At 34.9% G+C, this 21773-nt stretch overlaps 2 protein-coding genes across 2 annotated transcripts; both read right to left on the reverse strand.

The window, feature by feature from the left end:
* Positions 1 to 2041: 2041 nt before the first annotated feature.
* LOC148563460 (uncharacterized) lies at positions 2042 to 3722 on the reverse strand. The gene is made up of 4 exons (XM_088486818.1): positions 3134 to 3722; positions 2351 to 2742; positions 2165 to 2236; positions 2042 to 2092 (listed from the first exon to the last, which is right to left on the reverse strand). Exons 1-4 carry the CDS (start codon positions 3720 to 3722, stop codon positions 2042 to 2044), a joined length of 1104 nt encoding a protein of 367 aa, XP_088342944.1.
* A 2254-nt stretch (positions 3723 to 5976) lies between these two features.
* Positions 5977 to 7487, reverse strand: LOC107641716 (uncharacterized). Its single transcript, XM_016345187.3, has 4 exons — positions 7098 to 7487; positions 6690 to 6827; positions 6202 to 6336; positions 5977 to 6081 (listed from the first exon to the last, which is right to left on the reverse strand). The coding sequence occupies exons 1-4, from the start codon at positions 7485 to 7487 to the stop codon at positions 6052 to 6054; spliced, it is 693 nt and encodes a 230-aa protein (XP_016200673.1). The 3' UTR covers positions 5977 to 6051.
* Between the last annotated feature and the right edge of the window lie 14286 nt (positions 7488 to 21773).

A 21773-nucleotide genomic window follows, 5' to 3' on the forward strand; every position in this document is an offset into this window, starting at 1 on the left:
GATGTTGATCGATGTGAGTTTCATATTATTCATTATCTCAGTGATCCTGATTATGTAAGTATTTTTTAATTATTTTTAAGTTTTAGAAATTTAGTTATATTTATAATTATGAATATTAAGAATTTAATTATTATGATGGTGATTGTTGGTAAAAAATGCAGTTGATAAATAAAAAAATAGATGGATTATGACTAATATTTTAATATTTCTTAAATTTTTAAAAAATTTTTTTGCAGATTTTTAATAAAAAAATATTATTATTAATAAGAAAACATTATTATTATTAATGATGAAAAGATTTCGGTAGGTATATAAAAGAAGAAGTAAATAGATCTCTTATTCAGTAGAGAATGTTGAGATTTTTTTTAAAATTTTATTAATTTTTAGTATAATTATATGTTTTAGTTAATTAATCATATTTAAATATTTCTTTAAAAAAGTTAGTATATCTGTTAGAGAAGAATTTAAATGTTAATGTTATTGTTATTGGTATTGTGACTGAAAAAAATGTTAATGTTTAATGATTAATAGGATTAGTTTAATTAAGCCATGCTATTTTTTTAATTATGACAATGTTTATAGTTTTTAGAATATGAATGTTAATATTTTGTAGAATTGTTGATGATGGCATATACTGATTGTTAATATTTTTTATTATTGAGGAAAAAATGTGTTTCACGAATGAGTAATTAGTATTAGATAATATTTAAATTATTGTAATATTGTTGAGAATATTCGTTAAGAATAAATAAATGTATAGGTCATGACTTTTATTTTTTAATTATTAATAATTTTAAGGATTAATTAAATAATTTTAGAAGTTAAAAGAATTAGTTATATAAGGATTTACTGAAATGATTGATGATGGTAAGTTAGTAACTGTTAATTATATGACTAGTTATTTGTTATGTTTTTTTGTAGAAATTAAGAATGTTGACATGTAACCACCCACTTCCTCCGGATCGGTACAACGATAGGGTGGAGGAGCATTTACGAATTACTGGGTTCTATCATATGTCTCAGATTGGAATAGTTCAGTGTCAGAAAGCATTGGTAAATGCTCTAATCGAACGTTGGCACCCTGACACCCATACGTTTCACCTTCCCATTGGTGAATGTTCCGTGACTCTTGAAGATGTGGCTCTAATACTTGGTCTTCCCACAGATGGTCTTCCAGTCACAGGGATGACAATGAGTAGTTTTGAAGCCATGGAGGCGGAGTGTCTGCTTCAATTTGGGGTTGCACCTCGTAGAGAGGACTATAGATCAAGCTGCATAAAACTGACATGGCTCCGGAATCTAAAAGAGAATTTAGAATTGAATGATGAGATCAGTATACAGAGGTATGTGAGGTATCATATTATGTTGCTGAAGTTATTTATGTATTAGCCATGTGGACTATGTAATATTGTCTCATAATAGCCTAATATGCTACATTAGATATTTTTCTATTAATGTATTAACCATCGTTTTATATAATGCTACAGAAATGTTATAATATTAGATTGTTATTAATTACTAGGTATGTGAGGTGTCACATTATGCTGCTGATTGGGACGATACTGTTTGGGGATAAGTCAGGGGCAGGTGTGCACTGGAAATTTCTACCATTGCTTCGTGATTTTGTCAATATTGGACAGTATAGTTGGGGTTCGGCATGCCTAGCACACCTTTACAGGGCGTTATGCAGGGCATCTCGTTATAACTGTAAGGAAATAGATGGTCCACTAACACTGCTGCTGGGTTGGGCTTGGATCCGATTGCCATATCTATCGCCGCTTCCTAGAGAACCCCGCAGTTTTCCACTTGCAAACAAGTAATATTATGTTACAATTTATCCATTTCTTGATATTTAACATTCAGTTGAGCTAATTGAGGACATTGTATTAGGTGGCGTAACTGGGAGCGTGGGGACCGACGATATAGATATCTGAAGCTAGCTCACTTTAGGAAGGCCTTTGATGAACTTCAGGATGGCCAGGTGTGTTTTAATTAAAGAAGCATTACTTTTGGGAATATTGGGCTTCGACAAAACCAGCAGTCATTGTGTTAGAGTTATGTATTGTGGGTTGTAATCATGAGTACCATCTACCTGAACAATTGGCTTACAATGTCTGAATGCCCTAATACAAGGGTAATAACTCCAGAATACACGATGCAGTACCTGAATATCACCCACCAAGTCATCGCCTTGATATACAGGCATAGTCTCAAAATGGACAACAGCTGATGGCTCCTTGTGACACATGGCCTCAAACCATATAGGCAAGGCTTCATACGATGCTTCCCAACCTCCAAATATTTTTTCTATTGCCCTCTGCTTAGCCAACCATGCTTTCCGGTAACTGACGGTGTGGTTGAATTTCGATTGCACTTCTGCTATTACTGATTTTACCTTTAAGGAGGGATCAACTTCAACCAGTGGCTTTATTGCTTCTGCAATTGTGATAGAGTCCAGTTTCGAATGATCCTGTGAAATGGTGGCTGTGGTACAGGTGTGGCTACCATTATACCTCCTTATAACCCAACAGTACTTCCTGCTGATCAAGCTAACCTTGATAAGCCAATCACACCCTGACCCATACTGTGTACATTTGGCATAAAATGTCAACGGCTCAGACTCATATACCCGGTAGTCTACGCTTCGTCGTATGGTATACTCCTTAACCGCCTTAATAACAGCTTCCCTGGAACTGAACTCCATCCCAACGACGAATTCACCATCTGCGACCATAGGAATTTCTGTTGGGACAAATGCCATAAGATAAATTTCATTAATACGCAGCAAATGTAAAAAACCAGTATGCTTTACTTCAAAAACGTTTAACATTTTATGATATCACACTAAACAACATAAGCATATCAGCAGCAAATGTAAAAAACCGGACCGGACCGACCGGTTCGACCGAAAAACCAAACGAACCGTGCCGGTCCATGCCGGTTCATGCCATTTGAACCGTACAATAGATTGAAGCTGTGCCGATAATTGTTACAAACTCATGCAACTTGCTACAACCATATCTTATACAGCATAAACATTATTTCCTAATAAGCACATGAAGCATATAAAAGAAAAAAATAAATTCCTCAATCAATGTGTAACTACAAAAACACTTATACCACGATTACGTACCTGCAGTCATATATTCCGGAAATTTAGGAATATGCATGGCTTCCAAGTCTAAAACTCTCATGAATGATGGCTCCTCAAATGGCACTTCGTTTGCAAGTGCATTTGCCACTTCTGTCACATCTGGGCACATGGTTCTCTCACCTTGATCTTCATCACCATCTGGAACAGCAAATTCATAGTTGCTTTCGAACTCTTCTTCACTGTCACTATTATAATCTTCCTGTAGAATATTCCGGTCAGCCTCAGATTGTTCAAACTCAACATACAACTCGATGAACGAGATCTGAGACCGGTTTTCAATATACATTGAAAACATCTCCTGCATGCTTGCATCGTCCGTCACATATTTGGATTGATACTGTACGAATCCACCAAACACCTGTATGGGATATCTGTATAGAATACATGATATATTTCTTGCCCTCTCAGAACCAATTTTTTCACAGATTACTCCTTTGAGCTCCTCAAATGAGATAACAAAAGGAATAACAATATCTACTGGGCTCTCACAAATAAATTTTACTCCTTCAGCCGTTTCTAACAAAATCTGACCAAAATAAAATAGTTTTAGCTGAACTCGGTCACTCATTTTTTTCACTCACCATAAAAGAAACATAAGCTTACTCTTAGATACTACATTATCAAAATCAAAACTGAAAAAAAAAGAGAGTTTTGAAGAAGAAGGAAGACGCAGCCGTTGAAGAAGAAGGAAGACCCAGCTTCTGTCCCACCTACCAGTTCACTTCACCCTTTTATATCACAACCTTTGAGGAACTCGAACCCTACGACTAGGTTAACTTGAACCAAAAAAAAAATTTTCTCAGACCGAACTCGGACCATCAGATTTCTATGTTTCCTTGCCACACGGAGGGTCCGAGTTCATTGATCAACAATTCATACTCTCACCTAAGAACTCGGACCGTGAGATTTCATACCAATTCCTACGATGTCAACTCGTTGGGTCCGATTCCTTGTACTTGGAGTTCTATCCGGTTGCCAAACAAATCGGACCGTGCGATTTGTTTATAAAATTTTCAAATCCAAAGAACTCGCACGGTCCGAGTTCCTTCATCTCAAACTGACAAAAATTCTGTCCCATATATATGTGTAGTCCCCCCTAACTCCATATCCACGCATAGCACACACATGCCCTCCATAACGATAAAATTGAGCCTCTGCTCTACTCTATTGCATTTACCTTTAACTGCTGGTTTGCATTTAAAAATTCAAACACTTTCCACTTTAATAGGATAGATTAGATTATTAATTAAGTGCGTTATACTCCGACAAGATAGAAAATTTTGAAATTGAAGCTAATTATAATTTACTAATTAAGTATAGCCCACTCTAAATAATCATTATAGCCACAAAGTTGACAACACAAAATAAAGTGTAAAAAATAAATTACTAGCTAATTAACCACCCTTTATTTATCCTTAGAATTTATTTGACCAGTGTTTGATTGGTAAACACAAGTTCCACTTTCACAAAATTGTTATTTATGAATTAATGAACATTACTATATCTGCCACTTCAATAAGCAAAGAATGATTACTTTTATTGGTACGTTGATGCTTCTTTTTATTTCTTTTAGTGCCTCTAAAGTTTAGGCATGAAGCCTCTTTTGATTCCTAGAGCAGTGATAATACTGCATCATCATATGCGTTTGACAGTCAAATTGTGCAGCTTGTGGCCAAGCTTGTTGCATACTTGCATTCATTTTCTTCCCAGTCAATTGCTTCCTTATCAAATTTTGTTAGTGCACGGTTCAAATTAATTTACTTTAAAATATTTTATAATCAAAGTTTAACTGATGAAACAAGACAAACAGTCTTCTGTAAATATGTAAATCCAAGTTGTAAATTTACACTTTAAGTGTCACGATAGCTCAATAGAGAAGCTATCTACTGGTATATTCCACTAGAAAAATTGACAAGTATTAAGTTGTGTTTTGTGACCTCACCAATTATATACAGAGTCGAGACATTTCTTGTTTAATTAAGAATTCTAAATGCTCTTGTATTCATGTTCTGTTTTCTTCTTCTACTGTATATTATTCAGTAAACACAACTAAACTATTCTTTATTGTAACAATAGTGAAAACTCACGTGGAGTTATCTTTATGTAAAGTTGTTAATTAAAAATCATTAGATAATTTAACATATTTAACTAAATTGTTATTTAACGACTCTCAAGTCACAACTATTAACTTTACATAAAGACAACTACACGTAAGTCTTCAGTTTTATCAATATTTCTCTTCCAAATATATTTACATGAATTAAGTTCACTAATTGTTTCTTTTAAGATACTAGGGACTTATGCAGTATGCATACGGTGTCCAAATGCTGGTGTTTCATAGTTGATAACGATTAGAATAGTTTCTTGTTGAGATATATAGCTTCTTTTAAAAAAATATACATATTACATAATTTAAAATAAATTTTATTTTTATATATTTAATTAATTAATTAATTTAAATTTAAATGGTTCTATTAATAACTCGCTGGTTGAAAGTTGAAACACTAAATTAGTATGTTAACCAGTTGGATTCCAGAGTTGTATTAGAAGTTAGAGTAAGAGAGAAGAGTAACAAAACTAAATTACAAAAAAGGTAGTGTGTGATAAAAAGTGATGGAAACAACTAGATACTTTATTTTCTTCTGAAAATGCATTACATGAAGATTATATACAATGAAGAAAGGCAAAGAGAAAGTGAAATTGGATACAAGTACATACTCTAACCCAACAGAAGTCAACCTAGAACAGTCCACCCACATAAACATAAACATTGCAAATACGGTGACTTTTATTGATGAAACTAAATTGTAAAGTTGAGTCTTCCAGAAATTGTGCTTCTTTCACACCTCAAAACTCAAAAACTGAAACTGTGGATCTTCATACTAACAGAGGATCTACTACTCATTCAACGCTTCAATCATTTCAATCTACACTAACAATAATAATAATAATAAATAAATAATATATATCATCAGCACTATATACATTCAACTAATTAATATTAATATTAATAAATAAGTGCGCTTCAAATGTAGAATTGTATTTACCCAGAATTCATCTTGGTCTTGCTGTGTAGTTGAAGTTGAACATGGGGCTTTTGGAATCACGCTGGTATCGTCGTTGCGTGCGAATCTGCCACGTATGCGGACTCGATTGTCGGCTAGTGTCTTTCGGCATGCATACTGCTACCATACCCGAAACAACAAAGCAGCCACATACACAATTCAGACCCTCTTTCTATCAAATTATGTTGCTATCTTCCGTTAGTTTTTTTTTATTTAAGGATATATTATTGGTCAATAAATTGTTGCATAGGAATGAGTTGACCACTAGAGTAATTCAATTTTTTTCTATTAGTTATTATCAGAATGTATAATAAAAAAAAGGGTATTTATCTATAGACAAAGAACACGATCTAATAAAACTAATCTAATATCAAATTTAAGAGATATAAAATCAATACGAAATATATTTGAATACTATACGTGAAAAATGGAGTTAAGAATTAATGAAGGAAAATTACGAAGAGAATTACCTTGATAGTCTTGTTGAACTTCCTCTGGCTTCTCTTGGCCCTGTACTTTGAGATTTTCTCTTTCCTTTCTTGGGGACTGTAACGCCCCACCTTCAAGTACCGTTCATCCGTCTGAAGTGTTTCAGTTGCATGCATGTTCTGTTCACCAAATGAAACAAACTTGAATGAAACTAACAATAACATTAACAGGGAGTTATATTGATCGCAGCATATACAGTAGTATAACGGAAATTAATCTTTTCAATTGTTAAAAATAATTGAAAAATAAGGTGTAATCTGTAATTTTTTAATGTTTTTTTTTATATTTTTTTTGTTTCACTTATAACATTAATAGTAAAAAATCACATTTTATTTTTTCAATTATTAAAAAAATGGAGAAGATTTATTTTCGTAATTTAACCGACCTACCTGCAAGTCTCCTGCACTGAAGACCCTCCTTATTTGTCCTTTGAAGAAATCGTTTTCCCACTCACAAGTTGGGGAATCCATCAAAGTGTCGTTGTGAGCTTCACATGGTGGAAAAACTGGTTTTCTATCAAACGATTTGCAACTGGAGCTCCTCTGCAGGTAACTGTGAGGAAGACTTAGATGGTGCTGATGATTGTTGGAACAATGATCCTTCACCATTTGGGACTCTGAGAAATTGATGCATGAAAGGGATAAAGGATCAAGAGAATCAATTATGTTTTCTTGAGCTGTGAAGAGAGGGAGAGGATCATCAGAGAAAAGAATAAGGTCTGGGATTTCTTCATTGAACATGTGTGACAAAATATCAAAACCATGCATATCAGAATACATTGAAACTGAATCCAATTAAAAATAATTATATGATTGATATTCAAGTTATTATGTTCTTTGTTTTCGAGTCACAGGAAGAACACCCTGCGTCTATATATATTTCGATATATAAACAAACAAGTCATATGTATATATTCTCATCAGCTTCCTTCTTGTTCTATTTTTATATTATATAAATAAAGGTGGAAATTCAGGTGCAGTCGACTTCACGTGAAGTTGATAGTTGAGAGCCGTTAGATATCTAACGGCTCTCAACTATCTAACTTTACGTGAAATCGACTACACCTGAGTTTTCACATAAAACTCTCAACCTACCTTGCTTCGCCTCTTTTTCTTTTTCTTTTTTTCTTTTTTTGGGCTGAACAAGAATATCTGGCGTGTATAGTACAACAAATTTTTAGAATGGTCCATGAGATTTATGGAATTATTCAATTTGATTATTGAAATTTTAATTTTATCATAGTAGTCTTCTAAATTTAACTTTAAGTATCATAATGGTTCTTTGGTCATTTCTAGTGTTGACTCAACTGATAAAATGCTGATATGGCTATTCTTTATCACATTGAAAATTTTTAATAACTAAATGATGTGACAAAATTATAATTGAACCTAATTTAGTCTATTTTCCATTATAAAACCCTAATCTATTCCCAATGTTTAGATTGTCTTCTTCTTCTTAATCTAAATATGTGTAGTTTTTAATTATATATATACATAATACAACATATGTCAGTTTGTCAGATGAGAATAAAGTATTTATATCTGAATTTACTTTGTTATTAAGTGCTGAATCTTTCCTCCCTTATACCAAATTTACTTTGTTCATTACCATCTAAGAGACATGTCATTTTCAGATTGTCCTTCTCAAGCACCTGCCTCGTAAAAGATTTCTCAGTCATCTTCGTACTGCTCTCCATAAAAACTAAATCAAAATATTCAGGCTTTGTTTGTTTTTGTGGATAGGACACAGAGACATGAATAGTAAATATCCAAAATGTGTTTGAACAGAGAGACATGTACACTAAACACAGTATCTCCAGAATCATTATTTTATTTTGTGTCTGCTTTTAAACGAAAAACAACGATGGACATGGAATTTGAGAAGGTGGGCATTGATTTTTAGTAAAAAAATTTCTCTTTTTTGTTCCTAAATATTTTTTATTATTCCATTATTACCCCTTTTTATCCTCTTACGAGAAAATCTTAATTTGACCTTTTTCTCTGCATCGTTGTTTTCAGATAGGTACTCTCTTCTCCTTACTCTTTCTCTATCTTTGTGTTCTTCTTCCTCTTTTTTTTTTCTGGTACTCTATTCTTTTTTTCCAAGTACAAAAATGAATTGTACCAAAAAAATTTTGAATGTTGGCTTGTCTTCAGTGGACTTGATGACGATGGAGAAGACACTTGTGGCAACGTATTCCTCTAATTCCTTCTTTGAGAGTAGTGGTTGATGGAGAAGAGAGTGAACCTATGAGGTCACTGGTGGTGGGTTGGCGACAGCGGTAATAGTGGTGGGCTTGCAACAGCAACGAAGAGAATAACTAGGGATTTCATATTTTAGATTTTAGAAGAGGAGAAGGAAGAGAATAGAGTTCGATGAGTTGGCAGCGGTGCGAAAAACAAGCGACATCAAGATGATATAGCCGGTATCATTCTTCCACCGTCCTTCAGCAACTGGGGAAGGGTTAGGCGGCAAGAAAAGAGTGAGAGACAGAGGGAGGGAGATGAGGGTACGAGAGACATGTCTATTTTAGTCATTTCGTATAATATTTTAGTCTTGTCCATGTCTATCCAAATATAATAGTAGATATTACATTAGTATCTTGTGCATTGTATCCAAACACAATACACAAAGAATAATTTTTAATATCTCTGTCTCAGTATCATGTTCTATCATGTCCACAAAAACAAACGTTACCTTAGAGACGATGACGGCATGGAGACAGGACGTGCCATCGAGGACGAACTTGTTGACACCATTAGAAACTCAAAGTTGTTTGTTGAGAGAGCTCGTTGAGATCTTGGAATGTAGGAACAAGAATGAACATGTTACTGCGATTCCACATGTTCTACGGAATATAACCCACACATGAATTAGGGTTTTTAAGGGGAAGGGGCCAAATTGGGTCCAATTGCAATCTTGCCACATCATCTAATTATTGGGAACCTCCACCGTGGCAAAAGATAGCTACGTCAGCATTCCGTCAACTAAGTCAGCATTGAAAATGACTCAGAAAACATTGTGGTGCTCAGAGCTAAATTTAGGGGACTACTATGATGAAATTAGAACCTCAATGATTAAATTGGGTAATTTCATAAATCTCATAGACTACTATAGAATTTACTCGTGTGTAGTAGTAATAACCTCTACATAAGGATTCCATTTCTCCAAATTGAATATCATTTGGCTAATAAAATTGAAGAGTAAATACCTAAATTAGTTCTCAAAGATTTTAAAAGCGAACATTTTAATCTTCAAAAAAATTAATACACAGATTGATAAACCCCATTTTTAGAGTTTATCCTGTGCTTAATCTAGTATATTTTATCCATTATTCTCACACTTATTCATACAATTCACATGTTTTATATTTTCCTTCCTAATCTTGTGCTATGATTGAAAACATGTTTTCTGGGCCTTTAAATTGCTAATTTTAATCCTCTCTTATTACCATTCGATGCCTTGATATGTGTGTTAAGTGATTTCAGGATTTATAAGGCAGGAATGGCTTAGAGGATGGAAAGGAAGCATGCAAAAGTGGAAGGAATACAAGAAGTTGAAGAAACTGCTAAGCTGTTCAGCCTGACCTCTTCGTACTTAACTGACCATAACTTGAGCTACAGAGATCCAAATGAGGCAGTTTCAGTTGCGTTGAAAAGCTAACATTCGGGGCTTCGAAATAATATATAATTTTTTATAGTTTTCTTGAAGAAAAGTGACGCGCACGCGTGAATCTACGCACATGCATGGTTTTACAGAAAAACCAGCGACCTATACGGACCAGAAATCGTCCCCAGCGATTTCTGGGCTATTTTTGGCCCAATTCTCGGTCCAAAAAACACAGATTAGAGGCTATAAAGTGAGGGAATGCATCCATTCATTAACACAACTTTCATATACATAATTTTAGGTTTTAGATGTAGCTTTTAGAGAGAGAGGCTCTCTCCTCTCTCTAGAAATTAGGATTCCTACTTTTATGCTGTTGAGTTGGATATTACTACCTCCGTGAAGTCTTTATTATTCTAGTTTGTTTCCTATTTTCTTACTCCTTTAATTTCTATTTATCTTATTTAGTTTGTCATCCTTGTCCCTTACTCTTCCATATCCTTAATCCTTATTCAGAGTTACAATTGGATTGCTTTTATGAATTATTAATGCAAAGGATACTTTTTCATTTAATTTTATTATTTATTTAATTGCTTTTAATTCTATTCCCATTATCATGTCTCTTTTCTACTCCAAACTCTCAACAAAAAAGATGGTATGCATGATGACAGAGTAGACTCCCAACTTGACTTGGGGGTTGATTAAGAGGAGACACTTGAGTTGGAATGCTCAAGTGATTAGTTAAATTGAAAGTTGTTGGCTAATTCTGTATTTACTAACGCTAGACCTTCCCAAGGGAGAGGACTAGGATTTGCGAATAAGAGTTAGCTTAATCACTTGACTTTCCTTTATTTAGTAAGAGTTAACTAAGTGAAAACAACAACCTCTTTATACTACACTTGAGAGAATTCCAATAAGGATAGAACTTCCAATTAATCATACCCCCGGTCAAGGCTTTTTAATTTAATTACATAAAACCTCTTGTTAATTTTCATTACTTTAATTGATAATTATTTTTGTGCCCATTGCCCAAACTCCAAATTTCCCAGAAAACTCATAACCAATAATAAATACACCTCCCTGCAATTCCTTGAGAGACGACCCGAGGTTTAAATACTTCGGTTATAAATTTTACTAGGGGTTTGTTACTTGTGACATCCAAAATTTTTGTACGAAAGGATTCTCTGTTGGTTTAGAAACTATACTTACAACGGAAATTTATTTGCGAAATTCTTTACTAGCAGAAATTAGTTCGTCACAGATTAATTCCTAATGTTTTTCTCTGCCAGAGATAACAGTCTCCCGTACATTTTTTTACGTGACTCACTAACGGAGAATGCTAAGTTGGCCTGCACGCAAACTCGCACATGTGGCAATTGTAACACCATACCACACAGAACTTTATGCTTAAGTTGTAAATCAGAGGTGTTGAGGTGCTACGACGACTAAAATCAATATATATATATATATATATATATATATATATATATATATGAAGGATAATTTAACTAGGAGTCTTGAAGGAAAAGATATACAAAACAGAAATATCGCATCGCACACGAATGTGTTCAGAAAAGAAGCGTCAACAAACAGAAGGGATATATATATATATATATATATATATATATATATATATATAAAAGAGAAGAGACGTGACTACGTAGTACCAAACTTCCCGGGCCTAGCTTTAGACTTATAAGTTCGAGACTCGCAACTAAATATAAACTCAGGAACTAACCCTCTCCCTAACTTCGTATCTACGGCCCATTCTTTGATTGGAGGGATTTCTGCTTCTTCCGGAGTTGAAACCCTCCTTTCCCTTCAAGGCGAAATATGGAGTCATAGAGCCATTCATTCTCTCCCATAATCTAGGCTGCGAGCCTTCGTCAGGTGGGGTTCTAACCCACCTAGGGTTACTGGTTTCCGACCTTCATAACGGGTACCGACTTTTCCAAGCTCAAATCCCTAGAGGAACCCAATACTCATTTTGCAGGCATGGATGGTTCCTCACCACGCTATATATATATATATATATCCCAAAAGTACAACAAAGCATAAATATAAATCCTATTTCTCCATAAAATGGAGAACATATATAGCTAAGTGCAAAATATACAAGTCCTAAGATAAAATCTTCGCTTTCCAGAGAGAATCTAGCACGCTCAACGAGGTGATTCACACTCTATATTTGTAAAATAAATAATTTCTAATACGGATGAGAACATCATCCTTTCGGATTCTCAGTAGGGTAACAGTCCCAAATAGAGACGATGTAAAATGACACGAACTCGCTAGGCGATCCTATACTCCAATCAACCTAAAGTTCAAGTCTAGAGTTATTTCTAAACCAAACTGGATAATCAAAAACCAAATCTTAGCTAATAAATGATCTCAGATTCCCAATTCCTCTCAATACAAGTCATAAGTCTTCTCATTATCATAATGGTTCCAACTCAGAAATTTCAGTGTCAAAACTCATTTAACCACAAGCCTCTACCCATCATGTCATATTAGGAACAATCCTCAGTGTCACCACCACCAGCATGAGAGATCTCTAAGTTATGCAAGCACAGACAAAATAATACAAGGAATACACAGATAGAGAGAATAGATAAAATATTTAGATCAAGTAGCATATAGATATATTTAATCAAGAAGACAAACCAAATACAAGATGCACACCAAAAAAATCCACACAAATGCAAATGATGCATGTCTGTCCTATGGCCAATGAACTCATCTGTCGGTTATACAGTCAAACCCGACATGTCTGGTAGCTAACCCTGGACAATCTCTTGGTGCGCGATTTCCAAGAGGAATTCACATCTTTTGGAGGAATAATCCAGAAAGGTATAAGTGTGCAGCCACATCTTGCTATGGAGGGTCAACAAAGTCTCAAGTCTCAACCCAGAGCAAGTGGGGCGAACTACTGCATCTACCCAGGGAGTTTCAATCCTCAACCTGGGGTGAACCACACCTTTGCATCTACTCAGGAAGGTATCATATCAATTATTATTCAATTCATTACGCAAGCAGGATGACACCCAGACCTTACCATAAACAGATATTCATTTAATACACAAGTGATATATCACCCAAACCTTGCCAAATCAGCCAATCTGCCATACTCAGTCATCGTCAAGCTCATCATTCGTGTCTTGTATCAATTTATTATTCAATAAGTTTATTAATCATAAACTCTCATCAACCCATCATTATCTTTGACACTCCAATCCACCATATTATTCAAATTCATCAAATTGATTCCCCAAATTATGCTTACGCTCATTCTCAAGCCTAAAACAAGTTGTCGGACCTCAATTAGGGGTTACAAAAGTTTACAGGCTTGATGAAAAGACCAAACAAGTAAAAAGATAGAGTTTTAGTGTGAAAACAGGACTTGTGCATACGTATCATCTTATGCGTATGCACGAGTCAGAGGCACTTCCTAGCTTGTGCGTACGCATCACCCTTGTGCGTACGCACGACCTTTGACACCCGCTCTGACCTGTGCGTGTGACGTCAGGATTTTTGCCAGTAAAAAATTTTATAAAAACAGTCGCGTTGTAGATATGGTCTCTAAACCAACAGAAATCCCTTCGTACAAACGTTTGGTTGTCACAAGTAACAAACTCCTTTTAAATTTGATAACCGAGTATTTAAACCTCGGGTCGTCTTCTCAAGGAACTGCAGGGAAGTATGTTCTTATTATTGGTTATGAAGATTGTAAATTGGGGTTGTGAAGATGAGAGACAAGTAATTTAAATTGTAATTAAAATAAGTAAAAGACTGTAAAATAAATAAATAACTGTAAAAACACACTTTTGGCAAGGTATGAGAAATTAGAGGTCTTATCCTAGCTATCCTTATCAATGATGATGAAAATTGAATCTTAATTCCACTTTATTAACCTTTACTAAGGCAAAGGAAGGTCAAGGGATTAATTGGTTTGATCTTCGGATCCTATTTATTTCCTAAGAAAAGATTGGGATTATTGAAGTTCAATTTAATTAACAAAGATAACAATTATCAATCATGTTTGAGTTTGATAACTCCTGAGTTACTGATTTCTTAACCAAGACCAAAAAGGAGAAAAGTAAATCTACTGGAATAAAAATGTCTTCAGATGGGAATAATAATAATGTAAATAAAAGAAAGCAATAATAAACTGAAATACCTCAATTAGCACTAATAAAGATATCAAATGTAACATAGAAGAGTTCATAAATTAAATTAGAAAAATAAATAAAAGGAACATTGAACCTGGTAAAAAGAAATAATCCTGAAAGCAAAGAAATCCTAAATCCTAAATCCTAAGAGAGAGGAGAGAACCTCTCTCTCTAAAAACTACATCTACTCCTAAAATTATGAATTGTGAGCTTGTTTATGAATGGATGCATTCTCCCACTTTATAGCCTCTAATATGTGTGTTCTGAGCTGAACACTGGGTCAAAAGCAGCCCAGAAATTGCTGGCGAAGAAACCTGCCACGCTAGTTTTTTGCCACTGCGACGCGTCCGCGTGGATCACGTGACCACGTCGCCTAGCGTCAGAGAAACTATGGCATACTATATATCAAATCAAAACTCCAGACGTTAGCTTTTCAACGCAACTAAAACCGCGTTATTTGGATCTCTGTAGCTAAAGTTATAGCCATTTGAGTGCGAAGAGGTCAGGCTGGACAGCTTAGCAATTTCTCCAACTTCTTGTATTCCTTCCACTTTTGCATGCTTCCTTTCCATCCTCTGAGTAATTCCTGCCCTGTAATCTCTGAAATCACTTAACACACATATCAAGGCATCTAATGGTAATAAGAGAGGATTAAACATAGGAAACTTAAGGCCAAAGAAGCATATTTTCAATTAAAGCACATAATTAGGAAGGCAAATGTAAAACCATGCAAATAGTATGAATAAGTGGGTAAAGAGTTGATAAAATCCACTCAATTGAGCACAAGATAAACCATAAAATAGTGGTTTATCAACCTCCCCACACTTAAAACATTAGCATGTCCTCATGCTAAGCTCAAGAGAAACTATAAAGAGGTGAAGAGGAATGGTAGAATGTATGAAATGCAACCTATCTATATGAATGCAACTACATGCAAAATGATTCTACCTACTTGGTTAAAAGTAAATAAGCTCTTCAAGACAAATACAAGTCAGATTTCACTAATTCAAATCATACAATAAAAAGCAAGTAAACTTGTAAGAAGATAGCTCATGAAAGCAGGGAACATAGAATCAAGTATTGAACCCTTACTAGTAGTGTATATCACTCTAATCACTCAAGTGTATAGGGTAATTCACTCTACTCTTCTCTAGTCATGCTTTCTAAACTTTGTTCTTCATCTTACCAATCAACAAAAATTTAATGTACCAATGCAAACATCATGAGGTCTTTTCAAGGTTGTAATGGGGCTAAGGTAAGGGTGAGGGTATATATATATGGCTAAGTGAGCTTTATAAATTGAATCTTTAATTAACCTAAACTTTCACCTAACGTGCATATACTCTATATAACTCTAGAATCATGCCTAGCTACCCATAGTCTTCACTTTTGCATTACATACTCATGTATCAATCTTTCTTTTTTAATTTATCACATGTGCATTGATCTTTCATTAACTTAACATTGGGGTAATTTTTTCCCCTTATTTATTTACTTATTTATTGAATTTATATATATATATATATATATATATATATATATATATATATATATATATATATAAATAAATAGAAAAATAAGCATAACTTATCAATGCATATGGATTTTTGATTTTTCTAGTCTCATATGAGTAGGTACCTAAATTCTCAATATTTTATCAAAGTAAAAACATAACACATTCCCTTATTAACCCATGTTCCCACAGTTTTCCCACACTTAATTGTTACACAATCCTATCTTAAGCTAACCAAAGATTCAATTGGGATATTCAATTGTTTTTCTGCTTAAGTCTAGTGATGTGATAAAATACAGAATAAATAGGGATAAAAAGGCTCAAAGTGGCTGACAAGGGTGATTTAAAGGGTAGGCTTATTTGGGATAAGTGAGCTAAAATCAAACAATGGGCTCAATCATATGCAAGCATGTAAATACACTAAATATTGGACATATAGAATGGAACAAAGCTAAGATTGCAATCATAGAAAAGAAAACACACAAGAATAGAATATTTATGGTTAAATAATGTAACCATATAAATAAGCTCAAAGTCTCACAGGTTGTGTGCTCTTTGACTCAAAAACCATGTTCCAAATACAACTTCAAACAAATTTAACACATAGAAAATTTTAAATTTTTTTTATGTAAATTAGTGAAATTTTTCAAAAATAGGGTCTTAACAAGAAATTTATTACTTTAACCAAGTAGTAATTAAATGCACAAAATCAAATAAACATGCAATCAAATATGCAAATGCAACAATGAATTGACAGAGAAAATAAAACACTGGTGTTGAGAAGAAGGTAACTAACCCATGGAGATCGGTATCGACCTCCCCACACTTAAAGATTTGTACCGTCCTCGGTGCATGCTGAGATGTACAGGTGGACGGGTTGTTCCAACTGATGCTTTCCTTCAAGGATTGTGCAGATGGACTTGTTTGTCTCCCCTTTTAGAAGTTTCTCCCTTTTTCCGTCTTCGATGGCCAGCCTGAAAGAAGAGAAAAAGAAGAACAGCAACCCAGAAATAAAGATAAGAAAATAAATGAAGTATGGGTGGGTTAATGCCAAATGATAAGGGTCTCATTTACATGGAAGCTTCAACATGTACGTGAGAAAACTATAGAAGTCATGGCATACCAGTGGTGCAAAATATGCAGCAAAGGGGAGGTGTGTAGGTAAATGAAAATATCAATATAAGTTCATGTCAATGCAAGTGAAGTGCAAGTATCATAAAAGATTCGCATTGGCAGATAATTAATATCATCCCATAGTGTAAAACAAGTCATTAAGCACCAAAATAATTCAAGATGCAACAGTTGAATAAGAGCATTTAACACCAATGGTGAAATAAGAAATTTAGAAAAGAAAAATAAAAATATGCATAAAGTTAAGATGCAGTGAATGAAATATGCAAATAAATAAAATAAAATAAAATAAAAGATAAGAAGAATGAGAAGGGAAAGAAGAGAAAAGAAAGAAATAATAATAAGAGAAAACAAAAATAAGGTTTTGGGGAAGAAAAGATAAGATATTTTGGCTAATGGGGATAAGCTGTGCGCCGCATGTGACGCGGACGCGTGAGTGACGCGGTCGCGTGGTGCGCGATAAGGTCAGGTGACGCGGACGCGTGGGTGACGCGTTCGCGTGGGAGGACTTGGGCTTCTAGCACGAGTCCAACCCTACTCCAGCACAACTTTCGGCCATGCGCCCCTTTTACATCGATCTACAGGGCCACGCGGTCGCGTGGGTGACGCGGATGCGTGGGGAAACTATTTTTCAAATGACGCGGTCGCGTGAGTGATGCGGTCGCATGGGCATATTTGTGCTAAAGGCACGCCTCCAGCCATGCTTTCGCGTGACTCTCTGTTCAATCTTTTTCTTTCCAATGCACTGGCGACGCGGACGCGTCAGCGACGCTGCCGCATCGCGTGCGTATTTTTTTTATGCAATTATGCATTATGCAATGTGCAGTGCTAATGTAGATGCTATGAAAACTTCCAAGTTCAATGAAAATAAAATAAAAAACAACGCGAAATAAAATTGAAAAAGAACGATCATACCATGGTGGGTTGTCTCCCACCTAGCACTTTTAGTTAAAGTCCTTAAGTTGGACATTTGGGGAGTCCTTTGTTATGGTGGCTTGTGCTTGAACTCATCCAGGAATCTTCACCTATGTTTGTACTTCCAGCAACCTCCGGGGTCCCAAACTAGGCATGTAAAACCCTTAAAAAGCTTCAAACAGATTCTTAGGCTCCCGGAGTGACAAATGTCAGAGCAGATTCCAGGATCCCAAATCTTGCTTTTACACCCATTTTTGTCGGGATCTGTATTTTTCCAGCCGGGTGATAAGTAATTTGAATTCTCACTGCAGCTACCAAACAGCTTCCTAGACCCATTCAGTTGTGCTCTACACCAACCTTGGCGTTTAAACTTAAAGCTTCCAACCATAATGAACTTTGCAGGACAATTCTTACCACTGACCATCTTCCTCTTACTCTTAATGCCACAAAGAGCTCTAAGTTGACCATCCGTCTCCAGTAGCCCATATTCAAGTGGAATTAGAAAGTTAAGGGATATGAATTTTACCCACTTGAATGTTGTGAATGATGATGGCAACTTAGGGGGAGGGGTTTCCAATAAATTTGGCAAGGTGATTTCAAGCTCCACTCCCTTGTGCTCTTTGACAACTTCCACCTCTTTGCAAGCTTCTTTAATATCAACCTCTTCCTCTTGGTAGCTTTCTTCCAATTCAATCTCTTCTTCATTGTTCACCAAGGGTATGGGAGGCTGTGCTTCTTCTTCTTGAATCTCCATCTCTTGATCGACCTCTTCCAAGTCCTTAATCATGACATGCCTTGGAGGTTGTACACCCTCCTCAACATCAAATGCAACCGTCTTGGAAGGAGGCTCTGTGACTGGACTTTCTAATGGAAGTACAGCATCTCTTAAGTTTGCAACCACTTCTTCCTTTTTAATAATTGTTGCTTTGTCCAGTTGTTTAAGTATAAAATCATACTCATCCTCGATGATTTTCTTTCCATGACAACTCCTTTCAACTACTCCTTCATCTTCAAGGGTCTCTCCTACCTTTACCTGTAGGGCCTCCTCTAGCACCTTATGAAGTATGGATTCGCGAAGATGATTCCTTCTTTCCTGTTCCATATCAATAGCATAATTGGGATCATCTTGCTCTTGGATTGATGGATGTGGGTGCTCTTCCATGGAGGGTGGTAATGGGATGAAAAGATCATTATGTGGTTGAAAAGGAAGTGCACTAGAGATTGAGGATTGAATATTGGAGGTAGGGGGTTGGTTCATGCGGGATATAAGATTTTGGAGTGTAGAGGTGAGACCAATGATGTTAGAGATGAATGTATTGTTATCCAATGGAGGTTGGAGTGGATCTATGTATGGCTCATTCGGTTCATAGGGTGGTTGGTATGGTAGATGTGGGTTAGGGTCATATGGAGGTAAATGGTGTAAAGGGGCTTGTGAGTTTGGTGGTCCAAAGTTATGTTGAGGAGAGGGTTTATAAGCATATGGCAGGGCTTGTTGGTAGTCCATTGGAGGTGGTTGTTGCCATGAGGGTTGATCAAATCCTTGTGGCTCCTCCCATCTTTGATTGTTCCAACCTTAATACCTGTTCTCATTGTGATTTCCTCTTCCTGCAACATAATTGTAACCAGACTCATAGCCAAAGGGGTGAGAGTTCATAGTAGCAAATAAAAATTAAAAACGAAAATAAAAATAAATTTAAATTAAAAGGTTATTTAAATTTTGAATTTTGAAATTTGAATTTTAAATTTTTGAAATTTGATTTTTGAAATAAGATAAGATAAGATAAGATAAGATAAAAATTTTAAAATAAAAATCTGAAATTTTTTTTAATGCAAATTTTGAAAATTCAATTAAAATAAAGAAAAAATATATTTTTTGAGGAAAGAGAAAAACAATAAAATGACACCAAACTTAAAATTTTTTTTTAGATCAAAACGAAGAAAACAACTAAGAACAACTTGAAGGTCAAGATGAACACGAAGAACAAATTTTTGAAAAAATTTTTAATAACTAAATAAAAAACCAATAACCTCTTAATTTATGAAAAAATAAAAATAAAAATAAATAAACAGGTAAAAGAAAATATTTACAATAACCAATAATAAGGCACACGTTTGCAATTCCCCGGCAACGACACCATTTTGACGTTAGGATTTTTGCTAGTAAAAAATTTTATAAAAACAGTCGCGTTGTAGATATAGTCTCTAAACCAACAGAAATCCCTTCGTATAAATGTTTAGTTGTCACAAGTAACAAACCCCTTTTAAATTTGATAACCGAGTATTTAAACCTCGGGTCGTCTTCTCAAGGAACTGCAGGGAAGTATGTTCTTATTATTGGTTATGAAGATTGTAAATTGGGGTTGTGAAGATGATGGACAAGTAATTTAAATTGCAATTAAAATAAGTAAAAGACTGTAAAACAAATAAATAACTGTAAAAATACACTTTTGGCAAGGTATGAGAAATTAGAGGTCCTATCCTAGCTATCCTTATCAATGATGATGAAAATTGAATCTTAATTCCACTTTGTTAACCTTTACTAAGGCAAAGGAAGGTCAAGGGATTAATTGGTTTGATCTTCGGATCCAATTTATTTCCTAAGAAAAGATTGGAATTATTGAAGTTCAATTTAATTAACAAAGATAACAATTATCAATCATGTTTGAGTTTGATAACTCCTGAGTTACTGATTTCTTAACCAAGACCAAAAAGGAGAAAAGTAAATCTACTGGAATAAAAATGTCTTCAGATGGGAATAACAATAATGTAAATAAAAGAAAGCAATAATAAACTGAAATACCTCAATTAGAACTAATAAAGATATCAAATATAACATGGAAGAGTTCATAAATTAAATTAGAAAAATAAATAAAAGGAACATTGAACCTGATAAAAAGAAACAATCCTGAAAGTAAAGAAATCCTAAATACTAAATCCTAAGAGAGAGAGGAGAGAACCTCTCTCTCTAAAAACTACATCTACTCCTAAAATTATGAATTGTGAGCTTGTTTATGAATGGATGCATTCCCCCACTTTATAGCCTCTAATTTGTGTGTTCTGAGCTGAAAACTGGGTCAAAAGCAGCCCAGAAATCGCTGGAGAAGAAACCTGCTACGCTGGTTTTTTGCCACTGCGATGCGTCCGTGTGGATCACGCAACCGCGTCACCTAGCGTCAGAGCAACTATGGCATATTATATATCAAATCGAAACCCCAGACGTTAGCTTTCCAACGCAACTGAAACCGCGTCATTTGGACCTCTGTAGCTAAAGTTATAGCCGTTTGAGTGCGAAGAGGTCAGGCTGGACAGCTTAGCAATTTCTCCAACTTCTTGTATTCCTTCCACTTTTGCATGCTTCCTTTCCATCCTCTGAGTCATTCCTGCCCTGTAATCTCTGAAATCACTTAACACACATATCAAGGCATCTAATGGTAATAAGAGAGGATTAAACATAGGGAACTTAAGGCCAAAGAAGCATGTTTTCAATTAAAGCACATAATTAGGAAGGCAAATGTAAAACCATGCAAATAGTATGAATAAGTGGGTAAAGAGTTGATAAAATCCACTCAATTGAGCACAAGTTAAACTATAAAATAGTGGTTTATCAGCGTGCGCACCATTGTGTGCGTGGACACGCATACCAGAATTTCTGGTTTTTCTGCAACACTTAGAAATTTCAGTTTTTAAACCCTAACTTCAATCTTTCATAACTTTATTTACAAAATTATGTT

This window comes from Arachis ipaensis, chromosome B5 (assembly GCF_059453495.1).
Source record: "Arachis ipaensis isolate K30076 ecotype BB chromosome B5, ASM5945349v1, whole genome shotgun sequence".
In the NCBI taxonomy this organism is placed as follows: Eukaryota; Viridiplantae; Streptophyta; class Magnoliopsida; order Fabales; family Fabaceae; genus Arachis; species Arachis ipaensis.